The sequence below is a fragment of the Apteryx mantelli genome, chromosome 2 (genome assembly GCF_036417845.1).
Source record: "Apteryx mantelli isolate bAptMan1 chromosome 2, bAptMan1.hap1, whole genome shotgun sequence".
Classification (NCBI taxonomy): Eukaryota; Metazoa; Chordata; class Aves; order Apterygiformes; family Apterygidae; genus Apteryx; species Apteryx mantelli.
Genome location: NC_089979.1, coordinates 118,822,880 through 118,837,782, shown reverse-complemented (window position 1 = coordinate 118,837,782; position 14,903 = coordinate 118,822,880). Strand labels below are relative to the sequence as shown.

General features: G+C 39.4%; 1 protein-coding gene across 1 annotated transcript in view; it reads right to left on the bottom strand.

Annotated features, from left to right (window-relative positions):
• MYRIP (myosin VIIA and Rab interacting protein) overlaps positions 1-14,903 on the bottom strand; it is a 234,910-nt gene that overhangs the window by 115,412 nt on the left and 104,595 nt on the right. The window contains exon 3 of the mRNA XM_067291337.1: positions 10,528-10,749. Coding sequence (XP_067147438.1) covers positions 10,528-10,749 — 222 coding nt within the window. The remainder of the gene's footprint in view (positions 1-10,527; positions 10,750-14,903) is intronic.

Here is a 14,903-nt window from a genome sequence, read left to right as displayed (position 1 = left end):
CACAAATAAAGCATAAGAAAACCTGAAGGCTCAGCAAATGCATACAAGAGAAACAAATACATCAAGTCAATTAGTAATCTTTCATATCTATCATTTAAAACTGCTCAATGTAACTGGAAATTAGCTCTCCTCTGTCTAAAGGCTACCTTAAGAGTGCTAACCGCAAAATGACTTTTTTCATTATTATATGTATTTTATGATACAAAAGAAGTGATAAAGCACAATAACCAAAACATGTTTTTTTCCACCTTAAAAATAATTAAACATAGTTGCCATTTAATAGAGACCAGAAAAAAAAAAATCCAGTGCAATGAAAACACTAAGATACTCTGACTCAAAACAAAATGGAACATTTGATCTAGATAAGAAGCTTCAGTAAGTATTAGCTCTTCTTAACAGTCTATTTTTTAGAAATTATGTTAGCAGTAGTTACAATGCAATGTTAAGAAAAATGAACTATGAAAAACCTAGCACAAATGTTTTTTCTACTCAAAATAAAAATTATTAAATTAATTTTTAAAACCTTGTAATCTTTTTTCCAGAGGAACTTTCATGGAAACTAACTAAATGATGTTAAAAAAAAAAAAAAAAAAGTTTAACAGCTTTTCCAGATTAACATGTTTTGAAAAACATTTCCCAACCAACAATATGCTAAGAACATTTCAGAAATCCAACCCAGAGGGGAAAAACATGATTCAGAAATCAAGGCACTGCAGGGTAAGTAAACATAATGTAGTCCTGAAGAGGAGGAGGAAAGGCTGAGGAGGAGGAAAGGCTGGTGCTCGATGAAGCTGGGGGATCGCACAGCTTGCTCCAAGGCTAACAGATAGCCCAACATTGCTGAGAGAGCTCAGGAGGGAGACAGCTGGGGCTGAAATGCCTGGATGACAACCCTCTTCTGAATTTTACAAGTCAGCCTGATTGAAGACCTACTGCTCTGAAGCACAGTATCCTGCATTTTGGCTAATGTTAACGCGGGACGAAGCCAACATGCTCTCCCTCTCAGGAGAATGTAAAGAGGCCTGAGACCTTCTGTCAGGGATCAGAGAAACACATAGCAGAGGGAGAGAAAAAGAGGAAGAACAGGACATCTAGAGAGGTGTATCAGATTCCACAGCTACTCGGCCATGGTGAGATTAGTATAATCATCAGTGCTAAATGTTACCTTGGTTTCCCTGTAAAGCTCTGTAGGAGAGGGGCTGTCAGAAAGGCAAACCTCATCCTCTCTGTCAACCAAGCAAACACCACCACAACACACAGGAACGACCATCCTGCTCAGGGAAGGACTGAATTGGTCCAGGAGCAGCTGTCTCAACTTGAAAGCACATGAAAACTTCAAACTATTGGTAAGCCGGTATGAAAGGCAAGACTCACTTTCCTCTCCAGGTCAAAAGACAGTAGAAGAGTCTAGCCAGGTTAAACACCTGATGCAGATTTAAAATAAGAATAGTGATACTATTCCTACAACAGATTAGTTGTAATGGACTCGCTTCAGGCAGAATCCCTGTATTAATAAGGAATGCATTAACTGGGTCATTAAACTCAAAAACAAATAAAGGTACAAGCATTATGGAGTCAACCAACCAGTCGGAACAACACACGAGTCTTTGACATACTTTTTTTTTCTTTTTCTTCTTTTTTGCTACTTGGCTTGCAGTTCTTTACTACTTTGTAAATACTTTACCATTTGTAAATTTGAGCACTCTAATTAGGTATTGCCATATCTTGTTCAACCATTCCTAAGCTCACATCTTTCCCAACTGTCACCAATCCCATCTAGGGCTGTCATGGCTCACAGCCCTCCCAGGCTACTCTGGAACAGCAGCCAGCTGCAGAGAAAGGTATGTGAAATCCCCGCTACTGAATTCATGCAAGGGAAATTCTTCTCTAACCTCTGCCTAATACTTAATATTTATTATCTCAGCTAGTGTAAGGGGTGATGTTCTCACTTGCCACATAAGTGCCCACACTTAAAATAAAAAAGAATCCTTTTTATTTTTATTATGTTTCAACTTGTCACCTTTTTGCTTCATTGAAAGTCCCTCAGTTTTTGCCTAACTAGCTAAGTCCAATCTATAATATTTATACTGTAATAATACTTAGCACTTTACAGCTATAACATTTAACTTTTCAACCACTGACCTCCAAGAGCTCAGCATCATTAAGTCTATTCTGCATATGGGAAAACTTGAAACATGGAAACTTCCCCAAGGTCACTCAGGAATCAGGCTAATAGCTAAAACTGGAATCCAGATCTCCTACAACACAGAGCAGCCTTCTAGGCACTCAGCCACCCACCCAATTCTCAGGCTAGTCAAAACTAGAAAAGATCACCTAATTAGCATTTCTATTTAGCCATTTAATAGACCCCTCTTTTCCTACTCTCCTCTTCAATTCCATTTTTAGATACTTCTCTTCAGAGTGCACCACTGTGGTCTGTTGTGTGTTATGCAAGTACAGCTTTATTCTGTCTAGCAGAATTGAAATTCTTCACAGTGCATACTTGAGAAATAATTAAAACAAATCAGAATAGCAAAAAAAAAAAAAAAAAAAAAAAAATCACAGAGATCACTCAACCAAAGAAACCAGATTGCATTTTTCTCTCTCACACTTTTTTTTTTTCCCTACAAAGCCAAGGAACAACTGACTAAACCCAGTGCTGTGGGCTACCCTGTGCCTGGCTCCTGTACAAAATTCAAGAGCTTGCCCTTGCTGCTCTTGGGTACTGTAAGCAAAAGTCTGTGGGGCCTGTGTCTGCCCTGATGCTTCCACAAGTTCCCAGAAGGCATAGGAACCCTACAGTATAACAAGGAGAAGGAGATAAAGAGATGGGATGGAAAATAAAGAGATGATGATGGGAGGAGGAGAATAAAGTAGCAGACATTTTTGGAAGGAATTGCATCTATTTCTACAAGAACATACAGCTGAGGAAAATTATTGTCATTGCTATTTGCTTAAAAGTAGTAAACCTTTTAAGCACAATATGAATGGTATCATATAGAGGACTTGCAACCAACCAAACACAGAACAAAATCCTTATCAGTTCAGTGAAGATTACATGCACATGGCACAGCTAAAAAATATCTTCTCTGCTATTCCACATAGCAAGTGAATGTTTCCATCCAATTCTATCTCAGGAGAAGGAAAAGTACACATTTCCTGACATCCGCATTACAAAGTCACAGCTTCCAAGGTCTGTTGTACAAGTTCTCTCAAATGTCAGACAAGGGTCTCACACAGCAGAGATATGCAACTCTCATATAAGTACACACAAAATACCAAGCTGTGGTTCAATTAAATTGTCTAGAAGATATTTCAACCTCCTTTTACCAGATGGGTGAGTCTGCCTGAATGCAAAAGACGACTGCTAACCAGCATTACGCCTTATTTAGCTTCCCACAGCCAAATCACGAAACAAATTGTTTTGTTACAGCTGAATGCATCAACAAAAAACCACAAGATGCAATTATTAACTAGGACTACTTCTTTTTCTCACATACCATCTAAAGGGTTTGCCAATTTCAGGGGTGGGGGAGTTGCATAAACATCCTGATTTTCAATTCCAACTGTAAAGTGCCTATTGAAAGCTAAGGTTGGACACCATTTCTTTCTTTTAAACTGGTCACAGGAAATCACTACTATAAATCATCCTGCAGTTGCAAACGAAGGCCCATGCCAAAACTACCCTGTGCTTTGCCAGTCACTACTCATATACACAACCCTAAATATTGGGGCAGAAGGAAAAAGAAGAAGGTGAACTGTAGAGGCAAAAGATAGTGTGCACTCAACATCATCTTTCCACTTGGCAGCACCCACCTAGTTTAGGCTGTGGGATGTTTTAACTCAAGGGATGAGAAAGCTGCTGTGAGCCCCAAAATCAAAGCTTCATTCAGCCCTGACAATGAGAAAAATCATGGTCACTCTGGAGTTAGTTCAAAGACAGGAAATAAAGAAGTATTATCATTTCTCTTCTATGCAGATGAAGCAACTTCAGCCAGCAATTCTTGCTGCAGAACATCAGAGATGAAACTTCCGGAAAACGCAGGTGTTTTTTGTACTTCACATCATAAGGTATTTTCCTTTCCATAAAACTTTTCTATAACGACATACTGATTTGAACACATCACCTCAGAGCAAACAGCAGGGATACACAAAGCAAATAAACCTATGACTGACCGTAAAATAGGCCTCCACTACACAGTTAACCATGCCAGGCTTGCGAGTTCAGGCACTGAGGTGAGCTTTGGCCAAGTGTGAGCACTGCCCCAGCAGTGTCGTAATTTCATTTCTCCACCTGTGCACCTGTGTTTTACGTCATCTTCTCTAATTCTGTATGATAAGACTTCTCAGGTTCTTCCCCAGCTAACTGTGTGGCCAGCAGAAGAACTAGCCTGGCTTTTTGGGTAATTGTCGGAAGGGGAATGCAGGACGATGAGCCTTGGACAGACTCAGATTGCACCATCACTGCACTTGGTCTCCAAGCTGACCCGCAGCAGAGCTCTCCCTCCCAGCTCCTCCGGTACTGCAGCTCAAGTCTCCTGAACTCAGGTCAAAAGTTTTCCTGTAGACTCAAAAGTTTTTCTGTAGAGATCATAGAGAGTTTTACGCCAGAACTTGCATAAACTAAGCAGAGGAAATGTACCCTTTTGCAAGCTATACACACATCAGCTTTACTGCATTTCAGCAAAAAAGCACTCTGCTCTGTTGACATTAAAGCCCACCACAGCAAATAGGTCCTCCAAACAAAACCATTTGAAGTATAGAGATTTTATTTAGGAACTGTTCCTGGGGCTGGCAAAGTTCCAGCCTAGTTGAGGGGTGTTCTGTCTACCCACAACATAGATTTTTATCTTCTGTTGCAACTTTCATGTTATCAAAAGTCTTGCTCCAAACAGAACAATTTTACATTAGTGTTAATCACAATACACATTAGTCAGCGACAAATGTATTGTGTGCTGCAGGTAGACTAGACCTTGATAAATTGTCTTCAGTTCTCACTGTAATGTACATTAAAGAAAATCTAATTCATATGCTCATTTTCAACTTCCAGTAAGACAATTACATTTGCTACTTATGCAAATTGTTAACAGCCTAATTAGAACCTTATCTTTCAACCAGGCACCACAGTAAGTTCAAAAGAAAGTGTTGTAAAGAACATTCAAAAATAACTCTGAATTGAAAGTCTATGAAGATATAAATACACTATTCTCTCACTTTCTTTTTTTAAAGCAGCAATCAAATTAGTGTAGCAAGTTTGGCCAATATTGGGAATATGAGAAACAAAGAAGCAGTTCTCTTCATTAACATTTAAATAAATCTGTGCTGCAAATGACCCTGGTGACAATTTTCGTGACCCATTTTGAACAGCTCAGACTACTACTTAGACTGCATGAAGGCTGAGTTTATGCAGCATGGTTGTGTTTTTCTTCAGTCATTATTGTTAAGGAGAAAAAGAACTGGTACTTGGGTCTCTGTCTCTTAATAACTGTCATTTACAAAGGACCAAAACCAACAAAGCAGCTTTTCTTAAGCAGAACAGTGACTTTCTGCAGACCAAGTAATGCTGCCATACTCAAAACCCAGTTCAGGGAGCTAAGCAAAAGGCCGCTAGATGATGAACCCTCATCATCTCAGTGAGGGCTTTGACAACAACTGAATCACACAGCAGATGGATATGAAGGCATTAAAGGACTAGGTGTACACACTCCCACTCAGAACAGAAGTAGAGATCCGATATGGAAATGGTGAGTCCAGAAAAGGGAATCTAAAATGCTGGAGGATTCAGGCACAATAGTTACGGAAAAGCTGAGGTGGTCAGTCAGAGGCTTCTATGCCTTATTGTGGATGAATCCATACATAACTCTCCTATACTCTAGAAGAAGTGGCTGGTTTAGAAATCATCTGCAAAAACACGCATCTTACTGGCTCACACTAAGCTTTTTTAGCACAAGTGTTAAACTGGAAAGCAGAGTATCACAAGCAAGGTGCTCTGGGAGATGACTCCTTGGACTTTGGAAAAGAAAGACAAAGAGAGACCTTGGCCTGAGGGTGTCAAACAAATGGAAAGCTTGCCCTGTTTCTAAAGGCCCCCTATATGACACCGAGTGTTAATGCAGAGGAACTGTGCCTGGAATCTACTCAAAGGCAAGAGCACTTAGGATTTACAGTCTGCAGCAAGCTGCCCAAACACATGGTCTTATGAGTGTCTAACAAGGAGACACTGTGCAAAGCTTTAGAAGAGCTGAAAATGCACTATATAAAAACTGAAAAAATTGTATATTATTTGTGTCAAGTTATCGTAACATACTAAGAAATTAAAAATATGCATACAAGATAGAAAAAAACTACAGAATGTTAATAAAGGCATCCAGGGGTGAATCTAAAACAAAACATTTTTGGAGACTATAAAACTGAAAAACAGGAAGTGAAGGAAGGTTCTTCAGTTCCCTGAGCTAGAGCGCTATACAGATATAGCTATAAACACATTTCAGAGTAATAAGATTCTGTAATGAGCTGAATCTTGCAATATTTAAAAGATGCATTATAACAAGAGATGTGCTTTAAAAGGAGTGTTTTTCCTCCTACAAACACCAAAATTCTCACTGGCTTATAGATGAGTTTACTGCTTTTGGAAGAAACAGGGGTTTTAACCTCATACACTCTTTGGCCCAATTTCCCACAAACATTGTGTTTTAAACACTGACTTACATATTTGCTTTCTGATAAATGTTTAATGTAAATCTCTGCCTTGGAGGATAAAAACAAAATTCCACAGAACAGATGTCTCCATTAGGGTCATGCCCTGAGCAACTAACTCATGTCAGATTTTCTTCAGTGTCAAGATCACCTTGGCGCAGGAATCTACTAGAAAACCATTTACAATCTGTAAAAGTTGCTGCTACAATTTTGGGGGAAGATAATGGGGAATAAGATCCATAATAAGGTCTACAGAGATGGGTACAGCTCCCAGAAATGTTTTAAATCCAAATACAAGTGATGGTTACACGATGTAGTACTTTCAAAAATATTTAACCATTGCCAAGTCATTGGTTCCCAGATCACAAAGGAACTTTTTAGTATTTCATGGTGTGCAGTTAAACACAAGGTACTCTTCAAGTAATTCATCAAAATAGATTCTCAAGTTCTAATGCATAAGATGAACCATCTTTATAAAGGTAATTTATGCTGAGAATGCTTTATAGCCTTTTCTACAGCAACAAACTGCTGCTGACACCACAGAACTGGTTGACATATTCCAAATACATATTAAGAATGAAACTTAGGATTATTCCAGCTCTGCTCTGGAACAGAACTGAAGAATACAAGCAGATCACTATGGGAAGTCTGAACTGTGAGTGTTGATACTTTTCCAGTTAGACAGACATCAAAGTTCTTTTTACAGCATTAAACAGCATTAACTAAGCATAAATATATAGGGATGGGGAGAAAAAGGGAACAACCTCAAAATGCAGTCCTCTCTGAGGTATTTCTAGATTGGTATCTGTTGTGTGGCAAGACATGCAGAGAAGCCACAGTCAAACAAACAACCACCTCCACTATGTGTGCTGTCCCACAAAAGGAAAAAATAAAAGACACATAAGAGGACCTGAGGATGGGCAGGAGGACATAGTCCATGCTCCATCTGAGGGATAAGTCACTGAGAAAGGGACAGGAAATGTGAGCAACTGTGGTATTGCCCCTGCATTTTTCCCTGCAAGAAATACTGAGCACTAGTGTAAAAAATAAAAATTAATAATAATAATAATTGCTCAGCAGCCTCTAAGGAATCCCAGGCCCTGCCTCCCCTACACAGTTTTGCAAGTTGCACAGTCCAATCAATAAACCACATCGCAAAATGGTTAGCAGCAATGTTTGTAATTTATTCACTGAAAAATTACTCAGGTTTAGTCTCGGGCCTCATAAACAAAGAAAATGCTTATAACTGAGTAACAAGTGAGTGACTATGAGGGATGCATGGGATTGTGGGAAAAGCACTGTCTCTTCAAGAGCCAAAAATAACAGCATTTTATAATACAGCTAAAGATTTTCTTTCTGAAATGAAATTCTTCTGAGACTTTTTTTCTCTTTTTTTTTTTGCTGAGTCAATGAATAACTATAGTAAGTGCTGTTCATCAGCATCCACAAACCTGGTTGCCTGTTCTGCTGCCCATATGGGTGAAGTCAGGAGATGTGGAAGAAAGAAGTGTAATTTGAAATGGTTGAATGACTAAAGTAAAGGTAGCTCTCCACGCTGCTGGGAAAGATAATCCTGTAATTTGGCTGGCTCCTCACTGATGGGGGGAAGATGTTTCCAGGCAAAAGGCAGAGAAGCAGCAGATGCCCTGGGGGATGCATGGCACAGGCACTGCTGCCTTCTCTGAAGCTGGCACTTCACAGCTGCCAGAGGACCTAAAACGTGAGGACTGACTTATTTGTAAAACGTTTTAAAACATTTTTTGCCTTGTTTTGCTATCGACAACCTCAAAAGCCAGACATTTGTCTCTACTTAGTACTGTTTTTTGTTTTACATGCTTTAAATGTGTGCTCTCTATTGCATCAGTGTCCCAGCAAAAATCACCCTAGCAAACACACAGAAGCTATTCCCAGTTTGTCCAGCTACACTGAAAATGGTTGTGCTATCCTGAATGCACACACTACCCACCAGGGGAAGGACAAAAATATATTTGGGAGGAGAAGAAACAAGCAACACTATCACGTGCCAGGTACTCTTAGTTTTCTGACACAGCACAGCTCACATGTCTTTCCTGTGCAGTTTCCGCTGGGAGGGGAGATGGATGGCGATGTTTCATCCTTCTCCCAAACCTGAGCTACCTGCTCCAGCTGGATACTGCTGACTTCCATGGGGTTTGGAAAAAAACAAGGCCTTTCTAGCTCTCTCCACCCCTCCACAAGGAAGAAGTCAAGTGGGTCAGGTGCAGAACCAAAGACCATTGCTGGAAGCTAGAATACCTTTCCTGGAGTTGTTTGAAAGCTGCTGCAAATTACTTACTTTAAAATCATTTTCCCAAACGTCTGGCAAGTGTTCCTATGCACGATGCAGCCCATCCCTGAGCACATCAGGGCACCATGTGTGATCACAGCAGCTCCATTTTCAAGAGCTGGTTTTCATCACACAGCTCTTAAAGGCAGCAATGAATTTTCAATTAAGATTTCAGATTACTATCTAGTGGAGTGAATAGGTCTACACAATGCGTGTTCATTTAGCTTCACCACTTGTCCATCACAGTAGGAAAAGTACAACCACAATAATGAAAGAAAGACAACCAAAACAGGCATAAGATATTACTGGTTTAATTTTAGCACGTTAAATGAGACTGCTCCTGCAATCCTTATTCATATGAGTAACCTTAATAACATTAATGTCAACTATTTATGCAATTCTGCTCCTAGTCAAAACTAAGATGCTCAGAACTAAAGCACCTGACCATCTAAAAGTAAATATAAGATGATCTGAGATGACCTGAGATCCCTATGATTTTGAGGCCCTGTGTCAACGGCCACACACTTCATATATGGATACTATGTAAAAGCCTAAAATTCAAGTGGGTGTTGATGAGAAGCAAGTGGGACCAATGAGTGTTTGGTGAGCCCAGGAATATTGTAGAGGGTTGGAAAGGAACTGGGCTGTTGCCTTTATCGTCTTTTACCACCAAATGGGAAGACTGAGAATACACAGCCATCTTTCTCACATTTGGTTGGCTGTATTACTCAGAAATGTTAGAAACCAAACTATGAGGAACCAGGCTATTTCATTTACTCTGCTTGTCTGAGTAAAAAGTCTTGATGAGTACTGTGCTATCACAGCTAAGAGTGCTTTTGGTACCTGGCCTGCAATGCAGAGAGGAAGGATGATCAGAGTCACCCTCCAGGGAATAAGCCCTTTGTTGTTGTTATGTGTTTGCTTGGATTAGCTTTGTTTTTCCAGTGCTATCTTTAAATGTGTTGGCTACGTTAGCCTTAAAAGGGTGAGACAGTAAATCACTCTGATACCCTCTGCAAATAAGAGGCCTGGCAGCATTTTCTCAACAGATGTTAAGAACTGTAACAGCTTCCTCTGCTATTTTGAACAGTTATTTGCCAAAATAAACCCAAAGCATCCCCACCAATAAACCTGCCATTTAGAAAAGCACTCCAAAAAACATTCACAGCTGGATGACCTATTCACTAATATTCTTCCTTCCCCTCCCCACACACCAGTGGGATTTGCTGAAAAATGATTAACTGCCTTATGACCATCTGTGCTCAGGTTACATTAGCAACCTAGATATTTAACAAGATCACAGCCCTGTACAAACTAAGACTAATTACTGTTGGCCGATTCATCAGTCTAGCTAAAGAACCTGGTAATGCAACAGGTAATCAAACAGTGGAGGAACAAATCAACACCTGCATAAACAGGTACTTCATGTCTTATCTTGCCAGTGTCAACTACTGACAAACAGAGGAAAAAAACTCAGGTCAGGCCACAGCTGCTTTACATGAAGCAGTTGAACAATACACTCCTACCTTGCCTGCTGGCAGACACTGCAAATCCAAGCCTTCTCCTTCTTCTGGTAAGAACTGCAGCTCTTGCAGATGTTGTACTTGCAATCTTGGCACTGTCGCTTGCTGTTGATAAGAAACGTGAAAGGGGAACAGCAGCGAATACAGCAGTGCTCGTTGAACTTCTGCTGCTTGGAAAGGATGCTGCACTTGTTACCCTCTTCATCCAACTTCTGCTTCATTTCACTGGAACAAAAATATAAAGAAAATTTCATTGGGAAATTTCCTCTTTGTGTCTCCCCTCCTCCCATATCATCATGTCATACTGTTAAAATAATTTTTGCAGATATGAAACAAATGTCAGATATATGTATTCTAAGTCCAGAACTGGGAAGCAAAAGCTCCCATATTCCTCTGAGTCACACACGGCCAAGCCATTTAAACTCTCTGTACTACGAGCTAAAGCAAATAATCTCTCTTCATTCACCTCCACCAACACAACCCTCCAGAGAGCCTCTGCTCCATGTATTCCAGCTATACAAGGTGATAGTATCGTTTGAGAATTCATGGCTACTTCTAGAACATTTTACAAATCAAAAATCAGTCCATGAAAGTGAAAAGGCTTGGTACATAGTAATAAAAATACTCTTGATCAATTAAGTAGTTTTGTAAACAAAAGTTCTGTATTTGTTCTGTTCTGATTCATGGGGTCATATTATTCATAAATATTTGTCAAGGAATTTAATTATGTTAAAAATGTTTAATTTCAGAAAGATTTGGGTGTTTTACTAAGTCAGGAGCCAAAAGATGATTGTTTGTGAAAGTGTCTGCAGACTCCAAAAGCATTCTGTATTTTTGAAGAAATGCTCATTTATTCAAATATTTTATATCAGAAGTGTAGTATTCACTAATTTGCAATCTCCTGTTTTACAGTGGTTTTGTTGTTTTGATAATTAGGCAGTGTATTCCACATTATGATTATGAAAAAATAGCCATAATGAATGCATCTGGCATGTACAACTACTATACACATTAAGAGAGAAAAAAAAAATCAGGATTCATAAAAAACATGCTAGACAAAGCATAGACCAATACTGTGCACATACATACATTAATTCTTTTTGTGTAATAGAATTAATGGTGGCTACCTCAATATTTCTAACAGCTGGTAAGAACCATTTATAAGATCAGTGACACAAAAGTCTTCAAAAAGATTGAAGGTACCCCAAGAGACAGATTAAGCTGCAGGAAGACAGAGTCATGACATGCTGACTTGCACTTAAAGTAATGCTCAAGTATCTTGCTATAGAAAAAAAATATATATATATAAAAAAACACATGCTTATTGCATACTTTTTCAGAAACTCGCCTGAGATCATCTATAAACATCATTATGGGCCAAGCTTGGAATGTTAAAAAGGACCATATTACTGTGCTATACATCTTCTCATTTGCCATTTCTGCCTCAGATTAATAACTCAAAATAAAAATAGTCTATTCTGTAAAAGCCTGACAAGTCAGTTCTAAACCTCATGTCCAGAAGGCAATTAAAGTAGTAATCTAAAGCATGTAATTTCTAAGTTTGCACATACATCATATTTAAGCCTATTCTAGACACACACTTTTTATAAATTTAAAACTTTAAAAACAATGTATTTTTTGTTGCATGTCCCCAATACAAAGGTGGTTTATCTTAGACCAGCTGCTCAAAACCAAGTAGACACTCTTTGGAGTTTCAAAGATAAGGCTTTTTTTTTTTTTTTCAAGCACTTATGTCCAGATGGCAAAACTTATTTATTTCTGCAGGTTTTTAATAGAGAAGTTTAAGGTAAAAAAGGTAAGAAATTAACATTCATGAGAAGAAAAGTCTGAATTATCAAAGTCAAACTGGCTTCTTCATGTAAACTGACAGAACTATCCCACAGATTAAATTGGACCATCACACTTGTTTGTCTCATCCTCACTCCTCTGTGTCCCCCACACCAAGGTAGTGCCTGAACGGGCTTTCTAGGGGAAGGGGAGAAATGGGCAGCTCCCCTCCACCCACAGTGCTCTTCCTGCTCCCCAGCAAAGTGGTGGGACACTGCAGTACTTCTGTGCCGGAGGCCAGACGGGAACCCCGGGTCCCAGGAAAGAAGCTGGGGAGGCGAGGGCTACATGAGATAAGGAACATCTGTGCCATAGAGAAGAAGGGTTAGCACCCCAATATGCTGTAATCTTTACAGCAAGGTGCACGCACCAAGCAGCAGATGCTGGCCTCCCTGTAAGAAGAGAAGAGCTGAGGAATCAAGGTCAGGAGGAACAGTGAGAGAACAGGAAGATTTTTGTCCGCATGCACAGCTCTTTATTAATCTCCCAGAATTAGCAGCACTTCGATATTTGGTAGCATCAGCCTGCAAAATCAATATGGGCATGCTCAGTGGCATTCTGAAGCCTCATTAAGGCTCTTAAGCACTCCAGCAAGACAGACCACGGAAGCAAAGCCACCTATAGAAGCACTACAGTAATGTTTGCACAGTATAAAAGCAGGCAGCTGTATTCACAACAGAGCTAGTAAAGCCTGATATCCAGGAAAAGTTGAGCACACACCGAAGCCTTTTCATCAGTACAAGCATTAATTACATCCCTCTCCTCTATCCAGCTGCCAACAGTCATTAAAGTTGTAGAACTTCAACATCTTTAAAGCATCTGCCTCACTGTCAAATAGAGCTAAAATTGGCCAATGGATTCAAAAAGTCAATAGGATAGGGTTGCGCAGGCAGAAAGTGTGACAGAAAAACCTCATTTCCACAGGAAACCAGGGAGAACAGAAAAGAAAGTAATGCACATCCCCCCAGTGACTGTAACAAATTCAGTCCCTCACTCACTACCCATGAAAGCCTATTCTAGCTTCTATCAGGAGTCAAACAGCAAAAGGGACTGTCAACGGGACTTATCAATTGAAGTCAAAAGGCTACTCTCCACACACTTTCCTTGGAAGTAAAACGTATGTTTCACATGAAGGTGAAGAACTACAGCACACTGGTAGACAACTAAATCTGTCTGTTTTGTGAAAGTTGAATAGTCAAAAGGATGAGTAGGCTCTGGGTGAAATCCTACACTACTGAAGAAAACTCGATTACCATATGACTTTAGCAGGATAAGTACCGTGAGCAGGTTGATTAATGCAAGCTTCAATCTCAATACACTGAGAAAATCTGTACCATTGGAATTCAGGAGACATAAGGTGAACTTCAATGTACCCCAAGTTTCAGAGTCTCAGTCTTTACCTTCAGGATGTTCAAAACGGCTTTGTGCAAGGAGACTGTAACAAGTATCCAAGAAAAGGACCAAGGTCATCAACACTGATCCTCTCACCCACTGAAACTTGCTTCCAGAAGGATAAAGCTCACCTGTGCAGGAGCTGGCTGTTTCTAAGAGGCAAGTCAGGAACCACGTGGCCATCAAAAATATCCCTACTTCCTCCCCACACAACCTCATTTTTCTCAACAAAGCAGAAATGAGGGGGAAGGGACAGAGAAAAGAGAGAAAATATTTGTGTACCTATACGCACTTATTTGCCTCAGCATTCCCCAAAGAGGATAATGGAATGTATTTATAGGAATATAATATGCGTGCAAATAAAACAGGCAACCAAAAAAAAACTGCACACAAAATTCCACTTCTGGGGAAAGATCCAAGAGCAGGAACCACAAATGACAGAATTTATTCACATCACTTAAGTCACAACTGAAGGCACTCAGCTATGATTATGTATAACATAATAATAACAAGAATCTGTGGAGAAGAGAACCCCTGCTGTCTGAATGAATCTAAAATTGGATTTAATTTTCTTTTTTGAGTGACTGCGTTTCACTGATTGCTTTTAAACACAAAAGAAAAGATACCCAACATATCTGTCACCAAGACTAAATCTGTCTGAGAATATTTTCTTGAATTATAAGCTCCAAAAAATACAGGTGTGTATTTAGATTTTAAGAGACTTGTATTAATTAACCTGTGACAGTTTGCATAATAAATATGCAATTAACTTAAGTCAGTGTTTGGGGTGGTAGATTCCTTCTGGCATATAAACCCCACACAAAGTCAAGTTGGGAATACTTTTTAGCAGAGTACTTTGGTTCTAGTTTTTGCTATTACATCTGAGAGCAAAAAGTCATCTTCTCCTTTTTACCCTCTACATTTTTTTTTCTTTTTAGAAAGGTTTCATTATCATGGTTCGTTTCTATTTAATGTCTTAGAGGTTTTAACCAACTTTATGAGAAGCAGTCAGATTTGCTGCTTTGCTACTTTGTAACAGTAGTTTATGAACAACAGGATAGGTTATGCATCACGTTATGCTGAAGACATGTGCTTTAGAGCACACTACAGGGCAGGATGCTGCTGAAATGCAGCAGGTA